Below are 23,503 nucleotides of genomic sequence, written 5' to 3'. Positions count from 1 at the left end.
CCTGGGAATGACCTCTTCTGAGGACTGAGAGCTTCAAGCCTAACTCCTGGGGGGGAATCTCAGGAATGAGGTAGGAAAGGTGGGGGGTGGGAGCCCCTCTGTCAGTCCCAGCCCCTGTGGCAGCCTGCTTTCCCACAGGGAGTCAGGCTGTGAGGTGTGCCTGTGCCTCGTCACCGCTCTCTGCTCTGTGGGAAGATCCTTGATAGCTAGCGGGATGGCTTGTGGCCAGGTGAGGACACTTTCACATGCCACCAGCCTTACTCTTCCCCTCTCATTTCTTACTGATGGCCAGGGAAGTCCTTGGAAAGCTCAAGGAAGGTCACTACCACCTTCACTTTGGCCTAGGAGGAGGGAGCAGAGCTGAAACTCTCCAGAAAGGAGTGGGGTGAGCAGAGAGGCTTAAGAATTTGCTATTTTCCCTTTGGATGCCTCTTGCTCCCACCTAACATAAGCCCAGAGCCTGGAATTCAGAAGAGAGATCATAGTTTATTGCCTAGGGTTTAGAATACAGCCCATCCCAGCCCCAAAGTCCAACTCAAAGCATGGAACCCAGAGCCCAAACAAGGCCAGCCCAGGTCCAAGGTCCAGCTCGGAATGTGGCACTAAAGCCCAGAACCCAGAACTCAGACCACAGAGCCCAGAACACAATTCATTTCCTCAGTTCAGACGCAAAGTCCAGCCAGAGCCAAACACCAGATCTCAGAACTTAGAACAAAGTCCTGGCCTGTAACCCAGCTCACAGCCTAGAACTTGGAACCAGGGAGCCTGAAGCTCAGGGCCCAGAATTCAGACTAAAGCTAAGCCCAAAGTCTAGAGCACAGAGCAGCCCAGAGTCCAGCTCAGAAGCTACCCCAAAGCCTAGAACCCAACACAGACCCCTCTTAGCTCCAGGACTCAAAACCCAGCCTAATAGTTATCGGGGGGCCTAGAACTCCACACCCAGCCTAGTGGAGCACTGATGTTCCTCTTAGTGGCAGATGCAAAGGGAGAGATCAAGGCTGCAAGGTGAGGAGGAGGAATTCCAGATTTCACCCCTACTCCTGGCAGGAGGGGACATGGAGCTGGTGTTTGTGTGGTGATGAGGGAGTGTTCTGTGGGGTAGGAGGCCCTGGTCTGGAAGGTCCATCCTGGGAACTCATATACCAGGCAAAACATGGCCTGGGGCTTTCTGTGCAAGGACTACCCCTCGGAATCCTAATGGGATGGGAAGCAGTCCCACTGCTGTTGACTTGCTATGGGACTTTGAGCAAGTTCCTTCCCTTCTCTGGTCTTACTTTCCCAGAAAGGAAGTTTGAAAGTGTTTTATTTAGACCCACAGACCCAGAAGCACAAAACAAAGATCTACTACAGAGAGTCCCTTTATTCATTTAACCTTTCATTGATCAGATATTTGTTGAACACATATAATACAGAAACTTTAAACAGGGGGGATTAAATGGTCAGATTTCTTTTTGTCTGTCACTAAAGACTGAATTAGAGGGGGCCGGTTAGGGCACTGTTCCAACAGCCCAGGAGATGGTAAGTGGCCGTGCCATCTTTATAAAGTACAAATATGGTCCTGTTACTCCTCTGCTCAGAATTCTTGTAAAGGTTCCCCACTGCCTTCAGGATGAGGATGCAAGGCCTCCTTCCACTTTCTCAACTTCAGGGCTTATCAGTTTCCCATCCAGCACATGCCTGGCCCAGGCTCCTTGCTTCTACACCCACCATCCTCCATCTCTCTTCATCTGCGCTGTTCCCTTTGCCCGACGTGACCTTTCCCATCTCAGGAACTCTTTCTCATCCTTCAGGGTTTGGGTCCATCATCACCTCCTCTGTGAAGTCTTCCCAGACTCCCATCCCTCAAACAGAATCTGGTATTATCAAGTCTGTGCACTCTGACAGATGTCCATTAGGTCTTTGCCGCAGTGTGTAACTTAGTATGCATAGGTTTGTCCTCATAATTAGATGTGACTTCCTCAAAGGACAAGATCCTCCATGCCCTATTCACCTCTGTGTTGCTTGGTGGACCCAGAGTAGGCTCAGTGAGCCACTGACAAGGCCCCCTTTATATCTCCTCCAAGTAGCTTTTATTAAAAAAAATTTATTTGGGGGGGACGCCTGGGTGGCTCAGTTGGTTAAGTGGCTGCCTTCAGCTCAGGTCATGATCCCAGCGTCCTGGGATTGAGTCCCACATCGGGCTCCTTGCTTGGCGGGGAGCCTGCTTCTCCCTCTGCCTCTGCCACTCTGTCTGCCTGTGCTCGCTCTCGCTTCTCTCTCTATGACAAATAAATAAATAAAATCTTTTAAAAAAATTTCTTTTAAATTTTAAGTAAACTCGGTATCACATGTGGGGCTCAAACTCACGACCCTGAGATAAAGAGTGCTTGCTCTACCAACTGACCCAGTCAGATGTCCCTAACTTAAAAAAAAAATAAAAATACAAAATTCAGGCCCTGGGGCACCTGGATGTCTCAGTCAGTTGTGTGACCAACTATTGATTTTGGTCTGGGGCATGAACTCAGGGTCATGGGATCAAGCCTCATGTTGGGCTCCATGTCTCAGCACAGAGTCTGCCTGTCCCTCTCCCTCTGTCTCTCCCCTTGCTTGCATGTGAGCACGCTCTTTCTCTCAAATAAATAAATAAATAAAATCTTTTAAAAAACAATTGGGGGTACCTGGGTGGCTCAGTTGGCTAAGCATCTGACTCTTGGTTTCTGCTCGGGTCATGATCTCAGGGTCCTAGGATCAAGTCCCGAGATGGGCTCTGCACTCAGCAGGGAGTCTGCTGGAGATCCTCTCTTTCTCCCTCTCCCTCTGCTCCTCCCCCCCTGCTCTCTCTCGCTTTCTCAAATAAATAAAGTCTTTAAAAAAAATTTAAGGGTCTCATCTTTTAAGTTTTTATTTATTTAAAATTTTTAATTTTAATTTTAATTTTGTAAAAAGATTTTGTTTATTAGAGAGAGAGAGAGACAGCATGTGTGTGCACACAGACTGGAAGGAGGAGCAGAGGGAGAGGGATAAGCAGACTCCCTCCCACTCCCCCCAACCCCAGCTGAGCGGGGAGCCCAACCTGGCCCAGGGCTCTATCCCAGGACCCTGAGATCACCACCCAAGCTGAAGTCAGACGCTTAACCTACTGAGCCACCCAGATGCCCCTATTTATAATTTTTTTAAAGATTTTATTTTTATGCAATCTCTGCACTTACAACCCTGAGAGCAAGAGTTGAATGCTCGGGGCACCTGGGTGGCTCAGTGGGTTAGGCCTCTGCCTTTGGCTCAGGTCATGATCTCAGGGACCTGGGATCAAGCCCCACATCAGGCTCTCTGCTCAGCAGGGAGCCTGCTTCCCTCACTCTCTGCCTGCCTCTCTGCCTACTTGTGGTCTCTCTTTGTCAAATAAATAAATAAAATCTTTAAAAAAAAAATAGAGTTGCATGCTCTACTGACTGAGCCAGCCAGACACCCTTTTAAGCCTTAAAAAAATTATTTATTTATTTATATTTTAAATTCCAGTATAATTAACTTTTAAAAAAAATTTTACCTCATATTTTAAGTTTTTTTTTTTAAAGATTTATTTATTTATTTGACAGAGATCACAAGTAGGCAGAGAGGCAGGCAGAGAGAAAGAGAGAGGGAAGCAGGCTCCCCGCTGAGCAGAGAGCCCGATGTGGGGCTCGATCCCAGGACCCTGGGAGCATGACCCGAGTCAAAGGCAGAGGCTTAACCCACTGAGCCACCCAGGTGCCCCATATTTTAAGTTTTTAAACCCAGAACAGAAGTGTTTTCCCACTGCCTCTCAATCAAAGATATCCTGTCAATCAGAGGGAATGGACCAAGGAAAGACATGAACATAGATGAAGAGCCAGCTGTAAGGTTAGTTTTGCACACACATGTTGTCTCGCCTGATCCTCAGGATAACGCTGGGAGCTATTATTACAGATCAAATAAATGAAGTTCAGAGAAGTAAGTGACCTGCCTAAAGTCACAGAACTAGCATAGAGACTGAACTATATTCAAACCCTGACAAGACTGACTGCAGGCCACAGTCTTTAAGGGCCCCAACTATGTTGTTCTGTTGTTCCTTATCAGCATGAGATAGGGGTTACCTGCAGTCTGAAGGGAGCCACCAAAAGCCTGTTTCCTGTGCGCCATAGCGGAAGTTAAAACTGCCATTAGCGGGTGCTAGGTTGTCCAACCTGCTTTTTTATGCAGATGGGTAAAAAGGAGGCCTAGAGGGCAGGGACTTAGGGCTTCCCAAGGCAGGCTCTGCTTCTACTCCACCATTCCTATCTCTCCTCAGCACAGTCTTCCTGGAGAGTAGGGAGGTCTCTCTCTTCTGGGAAGAATCTTGAACTTTGGGGAGTCCAGGATGAGAATATACAGGGATACTGGCTGGTTGGTTTGGGGAGGCAGCAGGTGTCCCAGGGAATCTCTGGGTACTCTCTGTGCCCCTCACCCCCTGATACCTGAGGCTTAGAAGTCAGACCCATCATCTAGCCTCAGTCCTGAAACCCAGGATAGGGGGCCTCCCTGGGGAGTGGTTTGTAGCCTCTTGTGGTCAGATGGATCAATCTTGGGGCCTCTCTTGTCCTACAATTGCCCAACCAACCTCCAGGCAGGAACCAGTGGACTCCCTGGTGACTTCAAGGGCCCTCAGGCACTTCCTCCCCAAAGAACCTCTCTTGGGACCATCAAAAGTCCCTCCTTCTTACTTTCTGCCCTGCCTCCTCCCCACAGAACAAACAAAAGGGGCTACATGGAGAGCAGGCTGGGGCATCCCTGTCACAGCAGCTGTTCCAGGAAATGCTTGCTCCAGGGCCTTCCCAGTCCTTACCTCTAACCATTCCCTGGCCTCAGAGCACTACCACCCAGAATGTAAACTTCCTAGTGGCTCTCGACCTAAGTATACTTTCAAGTATGAGCTGATTTTTTTTTCCCCAGAAGTCAGAGTAGTGAGTCTACCAGTGAGGCATGGCAGAGATTTTCCACTGGATAGCAAACTATAAGCTATCACACTTGACAACTCCTTCACCTTGCACCAAAACCTCAACCGCTCTGCCTGGTAATCATGTTCTGACAGCATCCAGTTTTGCTAGAAAAAAACCACCTTGTGTAACCAGACATCAATCCAGCCCCTAGCTATTGACATCAAAATCTCTTCCCTCTGACTTAAGTGGTCTTAATTGGTGAGGTTTGGCCAAGGGTACCAATAGGGGTAACCATCACCATCATCATCATCATCATCATCATCCTTTTCAAGTGTTCTTTCTGTGCCAAGCACTGTTTTAAGCACCAAACTTAATCTTCATGCCAACCCTATGAGATACATTCAATTATTATCCCCATTTGACAGTTGGGGAAAGTGAGGATCAGAAATCTGATAATTTGCCCAAGAGTAAACTGTAATGGTAGAGATATGAAGCCAGGTAACCTGTCTCGGGGATCTTTGTACTTCACTCTGCTGCTCTGTCTCCCAAGAAGCTCTGGGAACCTGCTTGCCTCCCCCAGAGGTGCTCAGGGGACTATGCAAAGGCATACAAAGAAGACTACCAGGCTGGGCATGGTGTCCAGGAGGGCACAGACAGGTGGAGAGCAACAAGGGGCAGCGGGACTCTGAAGTTCATTTGCCCTAGGCTGCAAGGTCAGGCTAGACACAGAAGGGGTCAAGGATGGCTGGGAGAGTAGTCCTACCGGAGGGGGAATCTGTCTGTCTGCCCTTCAGGGAGAAGCCCTTGTCCTCATTGCTGTCCTACATGGAAAGAATGTTGCTAGGGAGAATGGGGCCAGGTCTCTGCTCCAGGTTTCTGAGGCTAATAGAGCCCTTTGTCCATCGTGGACTAGAGCCTCAGCACAGCCCCTTGGACTCCAGGCTTGGTGGTGTGGGGGTAAAGGGGAAGGAAGGAGAGTGGCCAAGAGGGCCAATGGAGACACGTGGTCAGGATCAGCAGACACCTCTCAGTGACAAGTCTATAACCACACTCATCATCAGAAAAGGGGACTTCGCTCTGGGTTTATAAAACGCGTCCCTGCTCCCCCTCCTTTAGCCTTGGCTTCATCATCTATAAAATGGGGGGAGTAAAAACTACCCTCCCCAGTGAGGAGTGAATGAGAGGCATATACAAAGCATTTAGCACTGTGCTTGCCTGGCATACAGTGGGTGCTCAATAATTGGGAGCTTTTGTATTAGCAGTGCTCTGTTTCTATTGCTGGTGAATGAGTGACTTTGGAGGTATTTTATGGGGCTCTGTTCCCATCGAGAGTATGGATGGTGGAGTCGAAGTTTCAAGGAGCAGCCTGGATCTAAACTTAGACAGTGAAAGAAAACAGTGAGCAACAGAACCAGCATTCAAAATGATTTCTCCAGACTGGAATAAGCAAGATGACACTGTCCTTCTGTGAGCTTCAAGACACTCACACAAAGCAGAGGATAGGGAGAGACCTGACTTGACCCCAGCTCTGGTGAAAAGGATCTGAATGATTTAGTTGATCACAACCTGATGGGAACTAATCATGGGAGAGAAAGGCTCTGAAGCCCAGCAGTCTTAGGCTGCATTAACAGTGTGTTGCGTCCAGACTGGGGGAAATAATAGGCCTATTGTGCTGGCGTGGTCAGGCCATATCTGGAATCTTGCATTGCTACACTGACAGGCTGGAATCAGGCCAGGAGGGGGGACCAGGCCAGCTTCAGCTCCCAGGTACTCATGCTAAGCACTTTCTGTGCATTTTCTTGTTTCATACCCAAAACAACTCTACCAGGTAGTCACCACTAATATCTCCACTTTATACACTGGGGCTGGTGGAGGAGGGGCGGGTGGAGGGAGTGTAATTGAGCTGCTGGGGACCAGCCACACAGCTAGTAAATGGAGGAGCCTGGGGCTTTTCCTAATGGGTTCCTCTTGTGCTTGTACTGGAGGAAGACAGAGCATGCATCACTGAACACATATTTATGAGGTTCCTACTATGAATCAGGTCCCAGCTAGTTCAAGGGGACAGCAGTGGAAGAGATGTGGTTCCTGTCTTCCTGGAGTTCACGGTCGGGGGCGGGGGGAGTGGGGGTTGAAATCACTTGTAACATGGCGTGATGCTACAAGAGTGAAGGCTTTAGGGCTGGAGGGCTCACAGAGCTCACCGCAGCCGACTCAAACCCAGAGAAGGGAAGAGACAGAAGATGGTCAGACAGCTTGTGGTGGAGCCACGGGGGCCAGTCTGGGCGATCTTCACAGTATTCAGCTGCCTCGCTTTGGCTCTTTCTGCTCAGCAGTGACCAAGAGCTGTGTGTCAAGATGGAAGCTGCTAGGGCATATGAGGAAGCTTGTTGTGGCCATCCTGGGTAGCCAGACCTCACCTCTCCTCCCTGCCATCAGAGATCTTAAGTAAGAAAAGAAGGATCCGGAAGCTGAGCCATCACAAGAGCAGAGGTGAGTGGCCCTTGAGAATCCCAGCAGCCTCCTCACTAATTAGAGCAAATGGGTCCCCACCTGGCCTCTTGAGTGTCTGGGAAGTCTGGGGTGACAGGGGGCGCGTAAGGGACCCCGAGGTGGTAGAAAAGCATGTTTTCTGGATCTGTGTCTGTCTGGCCTCTGTTCCAGACTAATGTCCATCTTCTCTCAAGGACCAGATTACTCAGTCCTCTCTTTCTCACGTCTTTTCCTTGATTGTTTCAACCCAGAGTGCCACCGCAGCTCTGTATCTCCCAAGGCTTTTTGTTGGGGAGACACACACACCCCCATTAGCCTTCTGGTAATTTTTGCTGAGGGGGACAGAGCAAGGCTGCTAAGAGAGAAGGCTCTGGAAAGGGAGGAAACCTGGTGGCCTGGCTCTGTCAAGGAACAGCTGGTTGGCTTCTCTGCATTTCCTCGGCTATAAAATGGGGATGTTAGTCCCCAGCTCGTTGTTGCCCAGAGGATTGAATGAGATCACATCAGGCATGGAGGAACCTCTCCATAAAGGTCACTGTTATGATCATGGTGTCCTAGCGGCTGTGGTCCTGTCTCCTCCCCACAACTCGGGAGCCCCCCGCCAGCAGGGGCAGCGGCTGCATGGCCTCATCTCCCCCCCCCCACCCGACCCCACTCACTCCCCACTCCATCGCCCAGAGCCCCCAAGAATCCAGTGTTTGAAAGCGGGAATGATCAGTCCTGGGGGATTTAAGAGGGGCATCGATACTGAAAGTGGCAGGCGCTACATCCTCCATCCAGGTTTGGAGGAGAGGGACACTCGACCCGACTCCTGGTTTTAAAGGGGGCGGTGGGTTTCCCAGCTCCTAGCGGTTCCTAGGCGCGGGGGGTCAGAAGTCGTGGGCTGCAGGCAACACTCGGGGAGAACTCACTCTGGGGGACCTCGGGCAGCTCCCTTCCAGCCTTAGGCCTCAGTTTCCTCGTGCGCGTCAGGTGGGTGTCCCGGTCTTCTCCCCCCCGGGTTCCGAAGAGCACGCGCAAGCCGGATGCCGGCTTTTGAGAACGTGGCTGTGTGGCAGAGCCTGCTGGGCTGGCTGAGACAGGCGGGAGCGCGGGCAGCCGGCCGCGGAGATTGGCTGCGGCGGGCCGCTGGCTCAGGGATTGGATCTCACAGAGGGCAGGGGCCGAGCTTTTAAGAGGCGCGAGGGGGCGTGCAGGGGAGTGTGAGCCTCGCCCGCCTGCCGGGTTTAGAAGCGCGCGCGGCGGCGGTAGCGGCGGCGGTCACGACGGGATCCCGGGCGGGAGCCGAGGCCCGGGGAGCAGAGGAGCATCGCGGCGTCCCGGTCCCAGGCGGCGTGGCCCGCGGGTCATGGCCAAAGGAGAGGGCGCCGAGGGCGGCTCCGCGGCGGGGCTGCTGCCCACCGGCATCCTCCCAGCCGCTGAACGGCCGGCCCAGGTGAAGGTGAGGGCTCGCCCCCGAACCCCGCCAACCCGGGCGGAGGGCTGGGGGCTGGGGGCGAGCTTAGATGGGGACGTCGAGGGAGAGGCTTGGTTCCGGGACGCCTTGGGCTAGCCTGGGACCTGCGGGCCCCGCTGCAGGGGAGGGCGGGGGGTTGTCCTGGGGACGGGGGCTGAAGAAGAAAGTTTGTAGGCCCCGGAGCCCCCCTTTTCTCACCCCCTCCCGCCCGCCGCCCCGCATCTCCGAGGAGCGGCCCTGCCAGAAGCTTCACGTGGTGCCCGGCTCTACTGAGCCGGTTTCCGTTCTTCTGTGACGAGTGGCTTAGGTTTGCCACCCTGGAAGCCAGGCAGACCCCAGAGGTCTGGGAAAACCCCGTTAGTTCCCCATCTCTCAGCCCCCTACTCCTCACTCCCACAGACCTACGCTTGCGCCTCCGCTCTGCGGTGAGGGCCGCTCAAGTTCATTCATTAGAACAAGAGCTACTCCCCCAGGCATTTGTGTGAGTGTGGGTGTTGGCGCGCGCGGTGCTTTGCGCGTCTTGACCTTCGACCCCATCGCCAGCTCTCTTGGACCTCATGAAGAGCCAAACGAAATCGGGAGGCTCGAGGGGGAGTGGATCCCAGGCAACAGATATCTGCCTGGGAAGTGACTGCCTTTTCCTGTTAGCTTTATTAACCGGTCCCTGCAAGCAGCCAGGGTGAGGAGTTAGGTTGCTACTGCATCTGAGTAATCTCTACTTTCCCCCCGGCAACCTCAATCTTCCTGGTGCCCCACCCAGTTAGGGCCCCAGCACCCAGAGTCCTTTCTTCTCCTCTCCAAGGTTCCCTAGGAGCTGAAGATGGGGGACAGCAAGAGGGAGGGCAGGACAGTTCCTGGGCTGGCCTGAAGCTCTGGCTGCGTTCAGGGGCCAGGGTGGCTCAGGGACAGATGAAGGAACAGCTGTGCCCTCAGCCAGCTGAGCCGGGCTCCGGGCTCTCTAGAGTCCTCAACCCAGTAGGCAGGTGGGTCCTGGCCTCTGAACTAGGGCGGGAGCAGGGGTTGGGCTTAGGTGGCTCTTGGCAGCAAGAGGATTTTCAGGTTGTGGCGGTTGGTACTGGGTGGGGACAGGTCCACTGCTGGAACATGCTCCCTTCCAGCTTGAAAAGAGCATGGCTGAGACCCTGGTGGGAGTCCCCTGGGACTGCGGGCTGCTAAAATAACTCGGAATCTGGGGGTGGGGTGGCTTAGGGGCAACTTCCTCAGTATGGATTCCCTTTTTCCAGGGTTCCTAAGATAGAGAATACCTTTCTTTTCTTGTGGGAAGTGAGCTCTCCCTGGGTGGGAACTGGGCAAGGCAGACTTGTTCCTCCTGGCAGAGATGGCTGGAGGGATGGTCCTGCCTCTGGAACATTCTAGGATGGAGGCCAGGATCTTGGGTTTTTTTCATCCTTTCCTCTTCTTCTCAGAAGGAACCCAAGAAGAAACAACAGTTGTCCATTTGCAACAAGCTTTGCTATGCAGTTGGGGGGGGCCCCCTACCAGGTGACAGGCTGTGCCCTGGGGTTCTTCCTGCAGATCTACCTGTTGGATGTGGCTCAGGTAAGTGGAATGAGCCTGCCAGGGCTCCTCCAGCATCCTGAGGTAGGAAGGATTAGGGACTGTTCCATCTGTGAAATGGGACTGGAATCCTTACTTTGCTGCCTCTCAGAGTCAGCAGCGGATAAGAAATAAGAAGGCTTTGGAAAGTATCCAGCCGGGGGAATCTATCCGCTCCTGGAGTCTCAGCTGGCAAGGTCAGGCAACTTCTTGCCTGGCAAGAGCAATAGAGCCTGGAGGGGTAGGCGAGGGTGTGAGGGCGAATGGAGCCTGCTAGTGACGCTGTTCTAAGAAGAGATTGGCACACCGTGTCCCCATCTGGACAACAGTCAGCTGGCCCCGCTCAGGGGTTGCTAGATGTTTCCAGGCTTATAGATAAGGCATATCTCACCTTCACCTAAGAAGCAGAGGCATGTCAGTGGGCAGAGGGGTCCCCAAGTGCTAGGCTCAGGGAAGGTGCCTGGTGTGTGGGGTCTTTCACTGGGAGAGGTACTTAGGGAGAAGCAGGGCTCCACTTTGTTTTGAGAAGCTTTGGCCAGGAGGCTGGCATCCTGAGAAATCACTTTGCCTGGGTGGAAGAATGGGAAACTCAACATCCATGGATTTTGGGGCTCACACACCGCACTGGCTGTCTTTTCTTTTTTTAAAGATCTTATTCATTTAACTGACAGAGAGATAGCGAGAGAGGGAACACAAGCAGGGGTAATGGGAGAGGGAGAAAGTGGCTTTCATCGATCAGGGACCCCGATGCAGGGCTTGACCCCAGGACCCAGGGATCATGACCGGAGCTGAAGGTAGACACTTAATGACTGAGCCCATCCAGGCACCCCTGGCTGTCTTTTCTATGTAGCATCTGGCTCTGCAAGCAAAGCATCTTAGTTGTATCCATTTCTAGGTGGGGAACATTGAGCCCCAGGAAGGACAAATAACTTCATTCAAGCAGCTAGTTTTGGAGCAAATCCCATGGGCTGGGTCCTAAGTGGGGTGCAAATATGAGGAACCTGTACTCCAAGTGTAGAACTGTTGTCAGGAGTGGGAGGGTAGGGAAAGTCGGATTGGGGAAGCTTACAGTGTGGGAGAGGCACCAGCTTCCCCACTCCCTGGAACAAAAGCAAAAGTAGAGTCTTGATGGGTATAAGGAAGAGTCTTCCCTTCCAGATAAGCTGTCTCTTTCAGGCTAAAAGATTTGTGGAGAGGGGAGTAGTTTGACTGGATAGTGACAGGCCACTTTCTAAAAGCATCTAAAGATTTCTTTTTCCACATCCAAAATAGAGCTTGACCTGTAAGACAGGGATTTTGACTCTGGTTCTGTAAGATAGGGATCATAACTCCCATTATACAGATGGGGAAATTGAGGCCCGCTGTGGTCACCCAGCAAATGCTCATTCTGCTATCAGGTGGTGTGGAGCTCAGGGCTGTGAGAGCGAAGCAAGGAAAGGATTCTGGGTTCATTCTAATGGGTGGGAGTGTTTTCAAGGGCAGTGGAAGGGAGGACATAAGAGAGCAGATCTGGAAAAATTTCTAAGGCACGTGCTGCTACTGACTGCTATCAGAGAACTGTTACTATCACCGTCAACAGGCAAGCAAAGATGCTTAAGGCCTGGGTGAGAGCAGCGCACAGTCCCCAAGACCTGGCTGGGACGGGGAGGGAGCCCTTGCTTTTGCCTACCATTGAGAGTTGAGGTGAGAAGGATTAAGGGGTCATCTTCCATGTGTTCCCTATTCCAGGTGGACCCTTTCTCTGCCTCCATCATCCTGTTTGTGGGCCGAGCTTGGGATGCCTTCACAGACCCCTTGGTGGGCTTCTGCATTAGCAAATCTTCCTGGACCCGCCTGGGCCGCCTCATGCCCTGGTGAGTAGAGGAGACCTCTCCAAGCTGGCAGAAGGCAGGGCATCCGGCATGTCTACTAACTCTTGATCTTTCCATCTGGCTTGTCACAGACTGTGGGGTGAGGAGAAGAAATGACGAAAAAAACCCAAGTGTTGAAACCCTGGCTGAGGCCTCAGCCGCCCCAGGCATGGGCACTGCGATGCCCTGCCAATTCATTCCCAGGCTGGCCAAATTGCTACACTGAGGAGCTTCCCCCCTTCTCCAGGCCCCGTTGCTCCCTTGCGGTCCATTCCCTTCAAGTGAAGGGAAGTCATTTCCCACAGTGGCAGAGACAGTGCTGCACAGTGGTTGAGAGGTTACACTCTGAAACCAGCCTGCCTCAGTTTCAACACCCCCCAAGCTGTGCAACCTCGGGGCAAGTTCACTTAACATCTCTGAGCCTCAAGTTTCTTCATCTGCAAAATGGAGATAATTATGTGTGCCTCCTGGGTTTATGGGGAAGGTCACACCTTTTTTATATGTGAAATATATAGAACAAGAACAGTCTTGGCCCTTATTAAGTAATCTATAATTTGGCACCTCTTCAGAGTAGCTCCTGGTGGGGCAAGGGTGGAGGGTAATACCCAGAATTGAATAGCAGACCCATAACCTCTGCACCCTTGGGTGATGTAAAGTACCTTTTCCCTTGATACAGAGCCTATACTACTCAGCCTCAGGCTATAGGGTAAGGTTGGGGGAGGTAGTACTATAGATCAGACAGCAAAGGGAGACACATGGGACAGGCTGACAGGCTGGAGCTCTGGTTCCCTCCAGGACATCCTGCTCGGTGGAGGGAGGGGGGTGGACATACCCCTTTCATCTCCAGCCCATCCAGGCTCAAGTGGGCGCCTTCCTGCCCCAGGGGTGCCCATACCTGGTCTCCGGCCTTCAAAGCTCTTCCCACAGCCCCCACCTCACCCCCACGACTTCCTTTCCCACGAGGCCCCCCTCCCACCACAATCCCCCCGCCAGCCTCTGGCTAAGGCCCAAATTGGGGCCTTTGATCCAGGCTTTATGGCTGGGGTGGGGGAGGGGGTAGGGAGGACGGTAGCAGGAAGGCAAGAGAGCCTGCCTTACCTGGACAGGCTGTCCAGGTAGGAGTTAGCCACAAGGCTGGGCCCCGGATCTGAGTCCCTGGCAGCCGGTGGGAGGTGGGGCTTTGCTGCCACATCTCCTCATGAGGCACAGCCAATGGCATGCAGCTACCCTGGACAGCCCCTTGCGGTGGCGGCAGCCTCCGGGTTACTTCCAGTCACACTTGGTTTCTCAGCGAAGGCGGCAGGAAGGAGCCCTTGTTCTCTGAGGAGACACGTGGATTCGGGCTGGAGGGAGGAGGGCCGAGAGGGAGAGCAGAGGAGGCCCTCCCCGTGGGAAGTAGGATCTGAGGGCCTCACGCTGGGCAGGTGTGGCAGCCAGCTTGCTGAAGTTGCTGAGGGCCCTTCAGGCTCCCTTTTCACTTAACACCGTGTCTCTGTACATGTCCTCACCTGCCTGAGTGGTAATTCCAGTGATAATCCCAGTGATACCTCTTGAATGGTACCTCCACCCCTGTGTCTGAGGGCACACTGGATCCCTCGTGGACTGAAGGCCTGCCATGAGGGTATGGGACCTCCTTCCTGTCCCTACCCCAGTAAGGTCCTAGGCCCCTTCTTGTAGTGTGAAAAGAGCCTGGGCCTTTAGGGTCTATCAGCCCCGTGGCCAACCATCCAACCATCCTTCCAGCCCTCAAGAGCAGCCCCTGCCCTCAGCCAGCACTCAAATCCACCCTTCAGATCGGGAGGACTTTGACAGACACTTTCCCTGGAGTTCCCGAGGCTACCTGGTGAGAGGCCAGGGTCAGGCGGGCAGGCGGGGGTGTAGCAGGGCTGGGCCTGTGGCCTGATTCCCAGGCTGCAGACCACCATACTCTCCTGCTGAGCTCTCCTGGTGTCAAAGTCACAGCAAGCACTTACTGTGTCCCAAGCACTGTTCTACATTTTAATATCAACTTACTGAAGTCTCAAAACTCCTCCCTTTCTGTGAAATAGAATCAGAGTCCTTCCAGTGGCCTGTAAGGCCTTACATGACCTGATACTCCATGTCCTCCAACCCTGTCTCCTAAGCCCGTCCCCTCTACTCACTCCACTCCAATCTCAGCGGCCTCCTTGCTACTCCTCAGACCTGCCCAAGCACCTGACTGCTCGGCCCAGCACACTTTGGCCTCAGGCAACTGCAAGGCCAACTGCTTCCTCTCAGGAAAGTCTTGGCACAGACGTCAGCTTCTCGATGAGGGCTTCCCTGTCTACTGTGCTGTCCGTTGTAACCCCAAGCTCCTGGTCCCCTTTAGCCAGCTTTCTTTTCTCTGTAGCCCTTAATCACCTTCTAATGTTATAGAATTTTTAAAAACTGTGGTAAAATATATATAACATACATTTTGTCATTTTAACTATTTATTTATTTATTTGTTTTTATTTTTTAAAAGATTTAATTTATTTGAGATAGAGTGAGCGAGCAAGAGAGAGCACAAGTCGGAGGGGGGGAGGGGCAGAGGGAGAGGGAGAAGCAGGCTCACCACTGAGCAGGGAGCCTGATATAGGGTTCCATCCCAGGACCCCAGGATCATGACCTGAGCCAAAGGCAGATGCTTAACCAACTAAGCCACCCAGGCACAAAACTCCCCCACCATCTTTAAAAAGATGTATTTATTTGAGAGAGAGAAAGAGAGAGCAGGGAGAGGGCCAGAGAGAGAGAGGGAGAATCCTGAAGCAGACTTCCCGCTGAGCATGGAGCCTGCCTCGGGGCTTGATCCCAGGACCCTGAGATCCTGACCTGAACCTAAATCAAGAGTTGGTCACTGGGGCACCTGGGTGGCTCAGTGGGTTGGGTCTCTGCCTTCCGCTCGGGTCGTGATCTCAGGGTCCTGGGATCAGGCCCCACACTGGGCTCTCTGCTCGGCAGGGAGCCTTCTTCCCCCAGTCTCTCTGCCTCTCTGCTGCTTGTGATCTCTCTTTCTGTGTCAAATAAATAAATAAAATCTTTAAAAAAAAAGAGAGAGAGTTGGTCACTTAACCGACTGAGCCACCCAGTCACCCCACCATTTTAAGCATTTTTTAACTGTACAATTTAGTGCCATGAAATATATTCCTTTTTTTTTTTAAGATTTTATTTATTTATTTGACAGAGAGAGAGAGAGATCACAAGTAGGCAGAGAGGCAGGCAGAGAGAGAGGGGGAAATAGGCTCCCCGCTGAGCAGAGAGCGCGATGTGGGACTCGATTCCACGACCCTGAGATCATGACGCGGGCTGAAGACGGAGTCCCAACCCACTGAGCCACCCAGGCTGCCCCATTAAATATATTCTTTTTTTTTTTTTTTTTTTTTTTTTTTTTTATCAGAGAGAGAGGGAGAGAGGCTGAGCACAGGCAGACAGAATGGCAGGCAGAGGCAGAAGGAGAAGCAGGCTCCCCGCCGAGCAAGAAGCCCGATGCAGGACTCGATCCCAGGACGCTGGGATTATGACCTGAGCTGAAGGCAGCTGCTTAACCAACTGAGCCACCCAAGCGTCCCCCATTAAATATATTCTTATTGTGCAACCATCACCACCATCCTTCTCCAGACCTTTTTCATCTTCCCAAACTGAAACTCTGTACCCAGAAACAATAACTCCCCATACCTCCCTCCCCACAGTGACTCACAACCACCGTTTTACTTTCTGTGTCTGAATTTGACATCTCTAGGTCTCTAGTAGGTGGGATCAGGCAATACTTGTCCTTTTGTGACTGGCTTATTTCACTTAGTGTAATGTCTTCAAGGTTCATCTCTGTTATAACATGTGTCAGACTTCCATTCCTTTTGAAAGCTGAATAATACATGTTTAACTTTTAAATTATATTTATTTTTCATTTGCCAACTAGAATACAAGTTCCATCGGGGCAGTAACTTTTGTCTGTTTCACTCACTGATCCATCCTAAGTCATAAGAATAGTGCTTAGCCCAGAGTCAGCACTTGAATATCTCTTGAGTAAGGGTTGAGTGTAATTAGGTGCTATTACTATTCTCTTTATACAGATAAGAAAATGAACCTTAGAGAAGTTGAATGACTTGCTCAAGACCAAACTATGTATAGTTATTGGTAGAGGCAGAATTGCATTCCTGAAGAATGGCTCCAAAGGTCTTTCTCTTAGCCATTGCTCTCTGTTGCCTTTTTATTTATTTTTTTAAAGATTTTATTTATTTGACAGACAGAGATCACAAGTAGGCAGAGAGGCAGGCAGAGAGAGAGGGGAAGGGAAGCAGGCTCCCTGCCAAGCAGAGAGCCCGATGGGGGGCTCAATCCCAGGACCCTGAGATCATGACCGGAACCGAAGGCAGAGGCTTTAACCCACTGAGCCACCCAGGCGCTCCTTTGTTGCCTTTTATACTGATGACATGAAGTCAGTCCATCCTGGGGTCTAACCACTTTTGTAATGTTGTGGGAGGCACCATTGAGAAGGCAGACATTTACCCTCCCTTAGAGTGATTTCACTAGGCCTGGTCTTAGACCTGGAGTTGTCCTCCCCCAGCCATGTGTGTGCCCATGGTGTGTGTATATGTGAGCTCACGTGGGGTGTGTGTGCACATGTAAGAACACCAGTGTTGGGGTTGCTCCTTCTTCCTGCCTTCCTGCCCTACCACCCAAGGTTTCACTGCCATTCATGGTTTTCCCAGCCCATAGGAAGGAAGCCCCTGCCTTGAGCCCTCTCCACTGGGGAGACTAGGCAAGGCACAGTGTCTGACCTCATGCTCCGTGCTCAAGATTTCAGTCCAGGGGCCCTGTGGCAGTCTGCACTTCCGGGCTTGGCTATCAGCCTCTTCCCAGAGACCCTGGGGTGGGTGGATTCAGGGGGAGGAATTTCCTTCCCGGCAGGCACCCTGTGGGTCTACAGAGCAATCTGGGCTGACCCCAGATCCTGGGGTTTTGGCATCCAGCCCCTACTCAGACCACCCCCCCTTCTCCCAGGATCATCTTCTCCACACCCCTGGCCATCATTGCTTACTTCCTCATCTGGTTCGTGCCTGACTTCCCACAGGGCCAGGCCCTGTGGTACCTGCTTTTCTATTGCCTGTTTGAAACACTGGTCACGGTGAGTGTGGGTGCCTCCCCTGGGTGTCTGGTGGTGGGGAGGAACGAGGGCCGTCCCCAGGGCCTGTATGGTTGGTGCCAGAAGCCACATCTGCTTGTCCATCATCTGACTGGCCGAGGGCCTCTCTTCCATGCCAGTGTTTCCACGTTCCCTACTCAGCTCTCACGATGTTCATCAGCACAGAGCAGAGTGAGCGGGATTCTGCCACTGCATATCGTAAGTGTCTCTCCGGCCCACTGACCCACCCACCAGGCACCATGGGGTGATTATTCCCTGACCCTCATGCCACATTTCTTCCCTTGCTGGGACTGGGTGTAAAGCTGTCTCAAAAATAACTTGATCCCTTCATTGCTCTGGTGAGAACAGAGAGGTTCAGGGACTAGACAGAGGTCATACAGAGCAAGGCCTTAAGTGTAGGCCAAGGTGCCATCTGTCCCACCATTGTATATCTACCCTCCTGGAGCGGCTGCCACCACCTGAGGCTAGAACTGGGCCTCTATCCAGCCGACCTTCCTCCCTGGAGGCCGACAAGTCATGAGGCCCCTCCAAAGGACCTTTTTACCATTCAGGGATGACTGTGGAGGTAATGGGCACAGTGCTGGGCACAGCGATCCAGGGGCAAATCGTGGGACAAGCGGATACGCCTTGCCTCCAGGACCCCGCTGACTCCGCACTGGCCACGGAAGGTGCCAATCGGACACAGAGCACCACCTCCCTGAGAGAAACGGTGAGGCCCTTGGCGGTGCAGAGATGTGGGGAGATGAGGCACAGCGGGGCGCTCTGCAGGCCTCCTCAATGCCATCCACGTTTATTAAGTGTGGGGCGTTTGATCTATACACATTGTTAACAGGCCCGCTTTTCTGATAAGGAAACTACACATACAGAGGCTAAATAATTTGGCCTGGGTCACAGAACTAGTGATTTACAGAAACTAGATTTGGGGAGATGAATGGTGGGCTATCACACTCCACAGGCTGGTTTCTTAACATTCTATTTCTTTGGACTTTGCTTAGCTGTGGGAAGAGGCAGCTGGCCCAGAATGATTCTCCCATTTCACAGGTAGAGACAGTGAGGCCCCAGGGAAGGGCCTATTCCATGGAGTAGAGCTGCCAAGAGTTGGGATAAGATCGAACTGATTTTCTGTCGCCTTTATCTCCCTTGTAGCAAAATGCGTACCTGTTAGCGGCAGGGGTCATTGCTTCCATCTATGTCATCTGTGCTGTCATCCTGACCCTGGGCGTGAGGGAGCAGAGAGGTGAGGGGTCACTGGGGAGCGGTGTAGGCCCCAGCACTGCCTGGCTTTGTTCCTCTGCCTGGGCCGCAGGCTTGGGATGGGCCTCCGCTCCTTCCTCACTGTCTCCTCTGGCCCCCAGAACCCTATGAGACTCAGCAGGCTGAGCCAATATCCTTTTTTCGGGGCCTCCGGCTTGTCATGGGCTATGGCCCCTACGTCAAGCTTATTGCCGGCTTCCTCTTCACCTCCCTGGCTTTTATGGTGAGTGGGGGGCCTGACATGCTCAGCCTTGAGGGTAGGACGGGTGCAAGAGGGGTGGGGTAAAACAAGGACTGGGGCTGTGATGAAGCCGGAGGGACAGGGGGATGGGGGCGGGGTAAGCAGAGGTTCCAGAAACATGGGGAAGCCTGGGCCCTGACATCACTTCTTTCCTTGCATATCCTTCCCTCTACCCTGCCCATCCCCCAGCTGGTGGAGGGGAACTTCGCCTTGTTTTGCACCTACACCCTGGGCTTCCGAAACGAATTCCAGAATCTGCTCCTGGCCATCATGGTGTGTGTGGGGCCCTGAGGGTGGGTAGACAGCCTGTGCTTGGAGATGATTCTTTGGATAGTCAGAGGTTGTTTCCCAGACTGGCTAAGGTTAGGAGGGATAAGGGAGGAATCTCCGAATCACTGGTCATATCTGACCTACAATTGCTTAGGCAAGACTGTACAAGATTTGGGGCAAGATAATCCAGTAGGGAACATAGCAAAAACCAAGGCGTGGAGACCAGGAACTTGGAGACTTTGTGCTCAGCCGTGCTCAGAGAAGGTAGGAGATTAGACTGGGACTAGCACTCAGCTCCCCTGGGGAGCCATCCAAGGTGCCTGTCCACTTCCTCAGGGCCCAGATGGTGTCATCTAGCTGCCCACAGGCAAGGTTAGGAATATCTTTCGGCAAGGCTAGGAATATCTTCGAGGTTCAGCAAGGGCAGCAGGAGTTCATGACTAAGGAGTTCACGACTAAGCCCCTCCACCGTGTATCCCCAGCTCTCGGCCACATTCACCATTCCCATCTGGCAGTGGTTCCTAACCCGATTTGGCAAGAAGACGGCCGTAAACATTGGGATCTCAGTGAGTGGGGCTGAAAGGCCTGGGCATAGTTGGGGGTTGCTGGTGGGAGTCTCCAGGCTGACTCATCTTCCTGAACCCACCCCTTCCTCTAGTCAGCAGTGCCATTTCTCATCTTGGTGGCCTTCATGGAGAGCAACCTGATTGTTACCTACGTGGTAGCTGTGGCAGCTGGCATCAGTGTAGCTGCGGCCTTCTTATTACCCTGGTAAGTGTATGGAGGCCCACCTGGCTATGTTCCCCAGCCCCTTTCCTCCTACCTCTTAAGCTCCTTGGGAATTCTGCAGGGGTTCTCCTGCTTGTGGGTCTAGGTTGGGGGTGGGACAGGTCTTCCTGTACAGTTGTATTGGTTGTGAACTTTGTAAGAAGACCCAATCGAGGTGAGAGATGGGCGGCTTAAATCTGGTCTGTGCCCTATTCGCTAAGCTGCATACCTGAGGGGGGGCTCCGTCTCAGAGAAGGGGGCCTTCTTATTACCATGAAGTTGCCATGTCTTCACAGAGCTGTGTGCCCCAGGGCTACAAAAGTCCCAGAGGCCACCTCTTCTTACTGACACAGAGGTGCCACATGGACTAGTGGGGGCCCTGATGCACTGGGCGGGTGGGTCTTCATGGCCTCACGGCCACCACCACACTGCAGGTCCATGCTGCCTGATGTCATCGACGACTTCCATCTGAAGCAGCCCCAGTTTCATGGAACCGAGCCCATCTTCTTCTCCTTTTATGTCTTCTTCACCAAGTTCGCCTCCGGAGTCTCCCTAGGCATCTCCACACTCAGTCTTGAGTGAGTGCAGTGGGGTCCGGGAGTAGGGCTGGGCAGGGCGGAGCCCCAGGGGCCCCGGGCTCACCACTCCCTTGACCACTGGGTCCCACAGCTTTGCCGGGTACCAGAGCCGTGGCTGCTCCCAGCCGGCACGTGTCAAATTCACCCTGAAGATGCTGGTGACCATAGCTCCCATAGCCCTCATCCTGCTAGGCCTGCTGCTCTTCACGCTGTACCCCATCGATGAGGAGAAGCGGCGGCAGAACAAGAAGGCCCTGCAGGCTCTGAGGTGAGAGCGGGGAGGAAAGGAGTGGGGGAAAGTCTGATCTAGGCCCTCAGACCCTGCCTCTTGTGGCCAAGTCCTGTCTTACCTCCTGCACATGGACGTCTTCCCTTGAAGGCTCCTCCTCTGTTGCCCCTTCCCGCAACTGATTGAGGAGAATGGCAGCTGACATCTCTCGATACTTAGCTGCGTGCCAGGCTGTAGGCCGGCTGGTTTTGCATTTCTTCATTCAGCAGCTACTTACTGGAAACCTACTAGGGGCCAGGTACTGCTCTAGTGGATGAAACAGACAGAATCCCCGCCCTCACCGAGTTTACTAGGGAATGTGCCTTCATGATCTCCTGCAGTCCTTCGAGAACCCTAGGCGTCAGGAGAGTCCCGAGATTCCCACCCAGCTGATAAAGAAACCCAGCCTTAACCAGGAAGAGTAACCCGCCCAGCTGAGAAGGAGTAGAACTGGAGTTTGAGCCCTGGCATTCTCACTCCAGAGCCTGCCTTCTTCACGGCTCTCTGGGCTGGCAAGACCTCAGGAGTGGTCTGAGGCTGCCTTTCTGGAGACCAGAAGGCACGGGGAAGTGAATTCATGGTGGTCCATCAGCAAGCCCAGGCCAAGACGTAGTCCTGGGGCTTGTGGTGCGCTGTGGGCAGCAAGAACTGCAAACAGACCAACTGGCGGTTTCTGGATGAAGAGAGGGAGTGAGCCAACTGTCTACAACCTGTCGTTTAGACTCATCTGACAGCTGGCTGTAGGGCCGATGTCTGGTGAGGAACAAGGCAGCTGGGGAAGGGGAAGGATGCTTCCTCCAACCCATCTCCTCTGGCTCTTGCAGGGAAGAGGCCAGCAGCTCTGGCTGCTCAGACACAGACTCTACAGAGCTGGCCAGCATCCTCTAGGGCTTGCTGTGTTGCCTGAAGCCACCATCCACGGGGACTGGGGCCCAGACCACAGGAGGAATCAGGGCCTGCCGGCCTGTTCGCTGACTAGCTGATCTCCAGGTGCCAGAAAGGGAGCCAAAGACTGGAAGAGTAAGTGGCCCAGGATACCTCCTGTGCCTACAGTGGGGGGCGCTGTTCAGACAGCCTCCTGCCTCTCATCTGCCTGCCCATGGGGCCAAGCCCCAGGGCTGCTACTGTGAATATGCCATGGACTGATGAGGCCTAGCCCGAAACACTAATGTAGAAACGTTTTATACAGAGACTAATTAATAACTTAATGACCGTGTATATAGCAACGTGTGTATGTATGTGTTTGTGTGCTATTAATGTTATTAATTTTGATAAAAGCTGGAAACCAGAGGTGCTTGTTTCTGTCTTTGCCCTCAGCCACTCACTGAGCCCTTCTGTGCTAAGACAGGGAAATGAAGCTGCAGGTGCCCTGGGGAGCAAGACTGTGTCTGGAGGTGTGATAACAGCATCAGCTAACGTTCACTAAACACCTGTCTATACCAGGCATGGTGTGGAGGCTTTACCTTCATTGTGCTGGTTCTCAAATTTAATCCTTAAAACAGTCTTGCTACATTGGGACTATTCCCCTTTATTTATTTATTTTTTCTTTATTAGTATTTTTGAAGTAGGGTCCATGCCCAGCATGGGGCTTGAACTCACCACCCTGAGATCAAGACCTGAGCTGAGATCAAGAGTCGGGCGCTTATCCAGCCGAGTCACCTAGGCGCCCCAGGTCTGTTCCACTTTGAAGACGAGTAGACTGAGCTCCTGTATAGAGAGGGACCTGGTTCAGGTCACATGGCCAAGAATTGCCTAGCTGGAATCCCATCCCAAGTCTGTGAATGTCCACCCTTCGCTCCCCTGCATCTGAGTGACCCACTGACTAGCAGACAGCCGACTGGTCTGCCCAGGCCTGCACGCTGTGCCTCCTGCCCTCGGCATGCTTAAACGCGTGCTGCTGGCACACACACTATGTGATTGAGGCTGTGTGAGGTCCTAGAGACCTGCGATTCTTTCCCCATAGTTATTAACGACGGTGTTGGAAGGTGAGAGCATATCTGGCTGGGTGGTCTTGTGTGTGGGCTAAGGAGGGGTCTCAGCACTGGTGTGCTGGTGAAAAACCATCGTGGGTGGGGAGAAGGTTGCAGGGGAAGTCTTCATTTACAGCACTTGTCCGTTGGCATGGCATAATTGCTTCTACTATAGCCAATGTCAAGTTACCAATGGTTGTACTAAGGCCAAATTCCTGAAAATTGAACAGTTGGCTCTCACAAGCTGGTAGGGACGTGCCCCAGCACATCACCGGTCTCACACACTTAGGCCAAGCTCCAAATTTTGGGAAAGCAAAGCTGGCAGGATCAGGGGCTATGCGTCCAACTTCTCTATTTTATGGATGCATAAACGAAGCCCAGAGAAGAAAAGTGCATAGACATACAGACTTCGGGTTTAGGGCTCCATTTTCAGGGTTGCTCTGAAGTTCTGCCAAGCCACTTTCATAAATTGATCAAGTGTTACTATCAGGCACAATTATATGCATGATTCCCCTAGAAGGTAGGTATATTACTACCCCCATTTTATAGGTAAGAAAACTGAGGCACAGAAAAATAACTTTTCGAAGGTCATCAGACAGTAAGTGGAGGAGCTGATGTTTGAACCCAGGCTGTCTGGCTCCAGGACCAGTGCTCTTACCCAGTCCTTTAGGCTATTATGGGAATTGACAGTCTTCTTACCACATCAAGCCAGGTCTCGCTGCCTTTAGACTTGCTGTCTCAGGGTCAGCCT

General features: G+C 52.6%; 1 protein-coding gene across 1 annotated transcript; it reads left to right on the top strand.

Moving 5' to 3' along the window:
• Nucleotides 1-8,597: 8,597 nt before the first annotated feature.
• On the top strand, nucleotides 8,598-22,361 carry MFSD2A (major facilitator superfamily domain containing 2A). Its single transcript, XM_032361569.1, is given in 15 exon segments — nucleotides 8,598-8,841; nucleotides 10,284-10,340; nucleotides 10,342-10,416; nucleotides 12,142-12,266; nucleotides 17,262-17,385; nucleotides 17,523-17,601; nucleotides 17,955-18,112; nucleotides 18,550-18,640; nucleotides 18,759-18,880; nucleotides 19,088-19,171; nucleotides 19,651-19,734; nucleotides 19,827-19,939; nucleotides 20,371-20,514; nucleotides 20,606-20,782; nucleotides 21,607-22,361. Coding segments are annotated over 15 exon segments (1,590 nt in total). The 5' UTR covers nucleotides 8,598-8,748; the 3' UTR covers nucleotides 21,671-22,361.
• Nucleotides 22,362-23,503: the final 1,142 nt, after the last annotated feature.

The sequence above is a fragment of the Mustela erminea genome, chromosome 10, assembly GCF_009829155.1.
Source record: "Mustela erminea isolate mMusErm1 chromosome 10, mMusErm1.Pri, whole genome shotgun sequence".
Lineage (NCBI taxonomy): Eukaryota > Metazoa > Chordata > Mammalia > Carnivora > Mustelidae > Mustela > Mustela erminea.
Note: the sequence above shows the minus strand (reverse complement) of the source record. Positions and strands in the feature narration are given on the sequence as shown.